The sequence below is a fragment of the Nicotiana attenuata genome, unplaced genomic scaffold, assembly GCF_001879085.1.
Source record: "Nicotiana attenuata strain UT unplaced genomic scaffold, NIATTr2, whole genome shotgun sequence".
NCBI lineage: Eukaryota > Viridiplantae > Streptophyta > Magnoliopsida > Solanales > Solanaceae > Nicotiana > Nicotiana attenuata.
Window position 1 is genome coordinate 234,920 of NW_017670450.1, and position 8,832 is coordinate 243,751.

The 8,832-nt window shown below is 35.2% G+C and overlaps 1 protein-coding gene across 1 annotated transcript; it reads left to right on the forward strand.

Moving 5' to 3' along the window:
- Positions 1-1,406: 1,406 nt before the first annotated feature.
- Positions 1,407-8,504, forward strand: LOC109239580 (caffeoylshikimate esterase). The gene is made up of 9 exons (XM_019406161.1): positions 1,407-1,656; positions 1,755-1,945; positions 3,321-3,350; positions 5,539-5,665; positions 5,748-5,894; positions 6,138-6,268; positions 6,357-6,494; positions 6,769-6,867; positions 8,013-8,504. Exons 1-9 carry the CDS (start codon positions 1,611-1,613, stop codon positions 8,223-8,225), a joined length of 1,122 nt encoding a protein of 373 aa, XP_019261706.1. The 5' UTR covers positions 1,407-1,610; the 3' UTR covers positions 8,226-8,504.
- The last annotated feature ends 328 nt before the right edge of the window (positions 8,505-8,832 follow it).

An 8,832-nucleotide genomic window follows, 5' to 3' on the forward strand; every position in this document is an offset into this window, starting at 1 on the left:
TTAGTTAATTTACTAAATTTCTTTAGTTTTTTTTGTTTTTCTGCACAACACTCCCCTCTCGCCCCCTACCCCCCCCCCCCCCCTTGAAAAAGAATGTTTTTTTTATTTTTTTTATATATTTTCAGTTTTAATTTTTTCATCTTTCGGTTTACAGGTTCCAAAGTTATGAGTTCGGAAGTTTATGTGTTTGGAAGTTTATGGATTTAGAAATTATAAAGTTTACAGGTTCGAAAGTTCGCGGTTTTGAAAGTTTAGCGGTTCGGAAGTTTATGAAATTTGTGAGTTCGGAAGGTTGTTGGTTCGAAAGTTTATGGCTTCATGTTTATTGTATCTAAATTATTTATGAATACTCTTGAGAAGTTATTTTCCTTAATTTGCGTACCAAACACCGGAAAATGAATAAGATTACTACTTATTTTCCCAGAAAATATTTTCTTGAAAATTCCACGGAGAATATTTTCCGTTATACCAAACACACCCTTAATATTTACCCATAAATTCGTGCTTCACTTCGAAAATATTGGATTTATAGTTATGCTAGATTTGCCGCAGAGTGGATTGCGATTTTATCCTAGTTAACGTTCCTTAGGCATAACTATGCGAGATTTTATCTCACACACACACACATATATATATATACTAAAAAAAGGAAAAATCACTTCCAATGCAATTTAGTTGGAGAGTAAGTTATCATTCTATGTTCAGGTCATATTAGTAGACTTCTTATGAAAAGTTATACCCCTCCGTTTCAACTTACGCGAAAGAGAAAGACTTTTGAATTTGTGGCGTACGAGGTACATATATTTTGTGTAGCTATAAATCATTGCATAAAAGTTACTTTCTTCGGTCCAAATAAGTGACCAATTTAGTTTTTTATTTTGGTCCAAAATAAGTGTCCATCTATATAATCAAGAAAAAGTTCAATTTGTTTTTCTAAAATTACCCTTATGTATGTATCCCTAAAAAATCGTTTACTCCTAAGAGAAGTAAGTGCTACTATAACTATGCTGCAATATTTAATTAAAGGTAGTTTAGTCACACTACCTATTTTTGTTTGGAAATTAGTATTTTCTTAATGGGTATGTCCAATGCAAATTGATCACTTATTGTGGACGAGAAGAGTAATTGTTTCCAGATAAGAAAAAATATATCATTCTTTTTTACACGGATTAAAAAGGAAATAAATTCACATAGAAAGCAATATAAAAATAATGTTAGTATATGTTAGTAATTATTATACTTTTTATGGTACTATAAAACTTGTAACAGACAATAACTCAATACACACAATTTAAAGTCGAAAAAGGATTTAAGTGAACAGGTCCATATTCCTTTATTCAACATCCGAACAGGTTAAACAATTATAGTACAGCTGTACTTATCAAAAAGAGACACTACTAAAGAAAGAAATTAGATCACCTTTCAGCCATTGATTACAAAATCCAATTCTTTACCAAAAATCCTCAAGACAGCATCAGTCTCAGATTCCACCACTCCTCTCTCAATTTGTCAATTTACAAAGGAAAAGACTACAATTTAAATTAAAAAAAAAAAATCCTACTAACAACCTTATTAATATTAATAATTCTATTGATTACTATATTAATGTCATGGCCTTGAAGCCTGGGAAGTTTTTTAGGAGGCATTCAATAGATGGTATGCAAAGAATTTTTTCCTTCTTTCTTCAATTTCTTTTATTGGCCCTTTTTCAAGATTTTTTTTTGTTGTTTTTGCTTTTTTGGGGGTATATGTAGCATTCAGAACGAAGAAAGCCAATTCAGTGAGGAGTGAGAAAGCAGTGATGGGGAAGCGAGTGAAGTTTCAAGGTATAAGTGAGGAATTGCAGAGGATAATAGATGCTAATATGGACAACGTAGATGCCAGGCGTCGTGCTAGGGATGCTTTTAAGGATGTTCAGTTGTCAATTGATCATTGCCTGTTCAAGGTATTCTAACTGCTTCTAATTGAATAACTGTATTTTTATGATTTAAGTAAAATTGAAAATGGTCAAATAGAGCGACATGGACACTGAGGATTCATATGGCCGACTCCAACTTGCTTGGGCTTGAATTAGTTGTTGTTGCTTGGGTTCAGTAGAAAAATATTCATGGTCAGCTTCAAAGTTTGTATTTTGATTGCATCTGATTGAATGGACTGGATACAGGAGAATTTATATAGTCGATCCAACTTGTTTGCAATCGAGGTTTGGTAACTTATTCGAGAAAAGATAAGTTCGGATTGAGGAATAGTTACTGTCAAAAAGAATGTTTAAGGCACAGTTGATTGATTGAATAATTGACTGGACCAGCTATTATGTTTTGCTGATGTAAGTAGAAGGCACCCATCATTTAAGACGACGAGATTGATTATTGGCAACAGGGTTTTGCCTAAGTTCAACTGCAAAGGGATTGAACTAGTAGTATAGAACTTAAAATCTTGCTCTATAGACTGCTTGGTGAAGGTATTGCAACTCCTGCTTATTGAATAACTGTATTTTTATGATTCAAGTAAAATAGAAAATGGTTTATAGTAGAAAAAGATTCAAAGTCAGCTTTGAAGTTTGGATTTTGATTGCATCTGACTGGACGGAAGAGAATTCATATACTAGTTGGGGAATGAGGTGTAGTTATAAGCAAATTAAATTCGGAATGAGGCGTAGTTAGTTATCAAAAATAAAGTGTTTGATAATTGAGACATAGTCGATTGATAGATTAATTGACTGAACAAACTGTCATGTTTGGTTGATGTCAGTAGAAGGCGCCCCTCATTTGACTAAGAGCTTGATTATTGGCAACAGGGTTTTTGCTTAAGGTCTCTCGCAAAGGGATTGAACCAGTATTATGGAACCTAAAATCTTGCTCTATAGACTGCGCGTCCTGTTTAAATTTCCCCTCTTATCTTGATAGAATTGTATAAGTTTGGTGGATTGCAGATAAAAAGTAAAAAACAGTTTCCGATGCCTATGTACACTTGCATATAATGAAGTATCTACAAATAGATCATCTCCAAGAGAAGGGATTCAAGCAGTCCAGTATTCATTGAAATTCACATATTGACCTTTAGCGATTGAAAGGGCATACAAGACTGACCATTCCCTATTTCTTTTCTTTAAGTAAACCTGTTTTCGTACGTGCAATTATCACCTTCTACATTAAGCTAGTTGTGACAGTTGAGACTTTTATGAACGCTTTTCTTTACCTTTCTCGTTTTTCTGTAATCACGGATAGCACCCATATGGAACTGAATCCTTCAAGGATGTGGCATGTTTCGTACTTGTTTTTCATGTCAATTTATTGACTGCTTATTTTGCTTTTGCACAGATGCCGCATGCTGGAGTGAAGATGAAGGAGGTAACACTTCTGCTCTTACATCCTCATTTTCCAGTCCTTTTGAAAATATTCTGATGGCTTCTTCTTGAAGCATCCCGTTTCTTAGCATAAACTAAAGGATCTGTTGTGTAATTAGTTTTCTGTGTACTTTCTAGCGCAGCTAGATTATGAAATTGCCTTCTTTCCAGTTTTCTTCTTTTAGCCAGTTTTCTTCTTTTAGCTAATATGAAATTGCCTTGTTTGGTGAATGAGATCTATTATTGGAATGAACGAATGACACATTAAGAAATTAATTGGGTTTGGTTGCCATTCACACTTTCTATTGATTAATATCCTTGGATAGGAAGTGATTAGTCGTTGAAGTTGTCAACTATAAACTTTATAGGTTATTCGTACAAACCTAAATGCTTTTGTCATTCATTAGATTTTCATTGTCTGTAACAATAACTTTAAATCCGATAACATATCTTAGAAAATTGAACCTTGTTACGGAAGAACTTCATAAAATTCAGAAAAATAGAAATGTTGCAGGACTGGATAGTTATAAGGGAAAAGGGCCAGATATATCCCTCTACTTTAGAATATTGTTTATATGTAACCTTCGTTATACTTTGCGAACAAAAATACCCCTGCCGTCACCAAATTTATAATATATACCCCTATTTTTGACAGAAATCCACAATGGCAAAGACCCTCCTATTAAAATCCTACGTGGCCTGATATTTGGGTGAGGTGGATGCCACATGGCATGTCACCTCGTCACCCTAGCCCTATTCCCCCCTCCCAAATACTCTCTTTCCCTTCTATTTCTTCTTCCGCCATTTCCATTCTTGCCTCTCGGTAGTGAAAGAAGAGAAAAGATTCGAACCCAGATAATTGAATCCAAATCATTATGGAAAATACTTTACCATGTCCAATTTCTTTACAAATACTTGAAGAATCTTACAGATCAATTGTGGCCCACTAAACTGAAAATAAGAATAACATTACTGCAAAAAAAAAAAAAAAAAGAGTTACCATTTGCATTTTCATCCCAAACACAAGTACAAATAAGTAGAATCAATTGGAACCCAGTCAAGAAAAGTGAAGTTTTCAGACTCGAAAAGTAATTCATCACAATTGACTTCACCAAAAAAAAATTTCATTTTTACTCCAAACAAAAAAAAAAAAACTCAAAGAATCAAACAAGTAATCGGTTCAATTGGGAAGTCAAAGTTTTAAAAACCTGATACAAATTGATAACAGACCAACCAAAAACGGAATTTCTCAAAAAATAAAAAATCACATTTTCAATTTGTTTATAAATAAAAGAGAAATTGCACAAATTAGTCAACACCCATTTAAGAAAGAAGTGATTTGTTATTTCAAACATGAAGGTTGCCAGTTGAGTTTAGAGGGTGAGTTATCATGGAAAAACTAGTAGGATCTTGTGATATGGCAGTAAAAGAAAAATAAGCAACTGGACATGTGACAAGAATGGAAATGGTGGAAGATAGAAGGGAAAGAGAAGGTATGGGGAAGGGGGGGGGGGTGAGGTGGCATGCCATGTGTATCCACCTCACCCAATTGTCAGGCCATGTAGGATTTTAATGTGTGGGTCCTTGCCACTGTGGATTTCTGTTAAAAATAAGGGTATATATGATAAGTTTAGTAACGGCAAGGGTATTTTTGTTCGTAAAGTATAACGAAGGTTAAATATAGACAATATTCTAAAGTAGAGGGATATTTCCGACTCTTTTCCCTAGTTATAACGAGGGGTTTATTTTCGTCATTATTAAGGAGGATCATGTAGCATGAATATATTAATTTTAGGACATCAGACAAACTTGGTTTCCAAAACATTGACTAATTTTGCGAGAGATCTGTTACTTTAAATGTAGTTAATTTCTCATGTAAATAATATTTGAGTATCGCTTCAGAAATTTTGAACGGTCTGTTTTTATTAAAAAGTTTTTACTTTGTGAAACAAAATGGGATGATGGGGGTATTTATCTCAATCTTCAAAATGAAGTGAAAGGGGTAATTTGAGAAGAATGACTTGATTTTCCATGAATAATATGACTGGATATTTGTCTTCCTTATTGTACCAAGCGACATGAGAAGAGTCTTTTATATCAGTACATGGTTCATTTTTAGCATCCTATATTAGCATTTAGGTTAATTCATAGCTGATTTAAATTACACAGTGCTTTGAAATTTGGTGGTGCAGTCATATGAGGTTAATTCTCGAGGACTGGAAATCTACTCCAAAAGTTGGCTTCCAGAGACAAGTCCCCCAAAAGCTATGGTATACTTTTGTCATGGTTATGGTGATACATGCACATTTTTTGTTGAAGGTTTGTGGTTGTCAAACACATTTTTAAATCTCGGACTAGTGTTTCAAGGAAGATTGTTCCTGATAGTTTCTCCTTTTTTTAGGCATTGCAAGAAAATTAGCATCGTCTGGTTATGGAGTATTTGCCATGGATTATCCTGGATTTGGTCTTTCAGAAGGTCTTCATGGCTACATACCAAGTTTTGACAAGTTAGTTGATGATGTCATCGAGCGTTACTCAAAAGTTAAAGGTTAAACTTGCCTCAGTTACCTTCTTTATCAGTAACCTCTTGGATTCTTTGATAGGTTCGAGAGTCTAACCAAATAGAACTGTCTCCTGAGTCCTGACAAATGATGTCTCATATACATGCTGATATTATGACTTGCTTTGGGCAAGAGGTCCCAAAATCAGGAATCGGAAAATAACTTAATTACATCTTATTCTTCTTGACACACTACTGAAACAGCATCTGACAGTTAAATGCTGGTCGCAGAAAACGCAGAGATATGTAACCTGCCAAGTTTTCTATTTGGGCAATCAATGGGTGGAGCAGTAGCTCTGAAGGTGCACCTGAAGCAGCCCGATGCATGGAATGGCGCTGTTCTTGTTGCACCTATGTGCAAAGTGAGTTTGTGGAGATGATTCTCAATTCTTATTGATGCTTATTGTCTCAGATCCATGGTTTTGAGTGATGACTTGTATTGTTGTACAGCTTGCAGATGACATGGTTCCACCATGGTTAGTAACACAGATTCTAATCGGTATAGCAAAATTTCTTCCAAAGCAAAAGCTAGTTCCGCAACAGGACTTAGCGGAGTTAGCATTCCGAGATGTGAAGAAGAGAGAACAGGTATGTGGTCTTTCTGCTCTGTAATAGTGCGCAGTTCAAAGTATGATGGCTTTAGGAGGACGGGAGAGAGTGATAGATACAGGATATTAGAGGTTAGTGCTGCTGGGTTTGTTTAGGAATGTCTAGTTACCATTCACATCTCACTCAACTTAAACATGTTTTTGCCTAAGGGCATGTCAATTAGCTTCCAATACGAATAACTTGATTTATTAAACATAATAATTACACAAACCTGTTTCATGTTATGATGTACTATGTTTTCTTCTGCGTGCAGGCCGCCTATAATGTCATTGCTTACAAGCATAAACCCCGTTTACGAACTGCAGTGGAGTTACTGCATACCACCCAAGAGATAGAGAAACAACTAGATAAGGTATCACATGTTTCATCTTATGTTTGTTGTAGTATAGAATATTACCTTCATATTAACTGTTTATTGTAAATAGGACCTTGTGCCTTTGAATATGCAAGTTAGTCCATAGTTGGAAACTTGGAATTCTATTATCGTCTGCGCATATCTTTGCTGGGTTTATTAACCGTTTCTGCTTATTATAACTGGTTTGACTTTATAATTCATTCTAGGTGGTATATCTTTTTCTGCTCTTGTAGTCCATAAAGAGTTCAAGCTCATTTAGCTTGACAAATATTATAAAAAAGTGTCCATAAGTACGAGTCTCTTTCACAATTACCTTTCTGAAAAAGAGAGATTTTTGGAGAGGCGGGAACAACAACAACAACCAACCCATGTAATCCCACAAGTAGGGTCTGGGGAGGATATTGTGTATGCAGACCTTATCCCTACCTTGTGCAGGTAGAGAGACTGTTCCTGATAAACCTTCGGCTGAGGCAAGCATAAGCACAACAATTTAGAAAGAGAGATGCAGGAACCAAGAAGGGAAATATGCAGAAACAATATCAATCTAATAATACACTGAAGCAGAAGTAGCATGAAAGAGAAGCAATCGCAATCTAGGAAAAAGCAAAGAATAGTAATAAAGCTACTGGTATGGGAAGCAAAGACAAACTTCTACTCTAATCCTCGATCCCCACACCCTTCTATCAAGGGTCATATTCTCGGTAAGCTGGAGATAAGTCATATCTTGCCTAATCACCTCTTCCCAATACTTCTTCGGTTTACCTGTACCTCTCCTCAAACCCACAATCGACAGCCTCTTGCACCTCTCGGTGGCACCTATGCATCTCCTCATCACATGCCAGAACCATCTCAGCCTAACTTCCCGCATCTTGTCCACCACAAGGACCACTCCCACCTTGGTCCGAATATCTTCATTCCTGACCATATCTCTTCTAGTATTGTCCACACACTGGGGGCAAGAAGAGCAAGAAAATACTGCTGGCAACCTTTGCTTATGCTAATTTCTTCAAATATACCTAATTTTATTACTTTTTGTTGTGTTTTATCCTAGTGATGCTGTTTGCAATCCAGGGTATTATACTTTTCTCTAACCTTATTCTTCGATAGGTTAGAAATCTAAAATAATATTCACGATTTTGTAGGTCTCTCTGCCATTGCTAATCTTGCATGGAAAGAATGATACTGTTACTGATCCATCCATCAGCAAAGCGTTGTACGAGAAGGCAAGTAGTTCGCACAAGAAACTGACCCTTTATGAGGATGCTTATCATTCTTTACTAGAGGGCGAGCCCGATGAGATGATATTTCGAGTTCTTAATGACATAATCTCTTGGCTGGATGACCATACTTCCTAAGTTAGTTCTCCAATTTTTGTTCTCTCTATATTTTTGTTCTGTCCATTATTTTTATGGTATAGGGAAACAAGGGGGAAGAGCTGAAACAATAAACTACATTTATCCATTATGATTTACATGGTAGGGTGAATACATTGTCAACATACAAAGAGAAACATGATCTATTGATATACTGAGATTAATGCCCCTCCTCTCCCTGGATTTTTTATTTTAAAGAACCAATATTGAAGATTTGAATGTTTTATATGAAATAAAAAGCAATGCATCTTTTAGAGAGTACTGAGTATGAGGCCTTCTTATCTCTCTTTTCATGTGTGATGCACATAAGCTTCAGGAGCTATTTCACTTCATTGGCGTAGCCACCCTATGCCAAGGGTGGTCAATCACACACCCTTTGCCAAAAAATTTTACTGTGTATATAAGTTAAATACTAGTATTTTATATGGTTATATATAATATTTTGAACACCCTTAATGTAGTTGAATGAGGCAGTCCAACATGTGTGGTCTATTTTATTCTTTTTCAATCTAACAATTTTCCTAATAAAATAACTCTTAAAATTTAAAATTCGTGTAGAAATAAATAACTAATCTTAAAAGTAATTTTT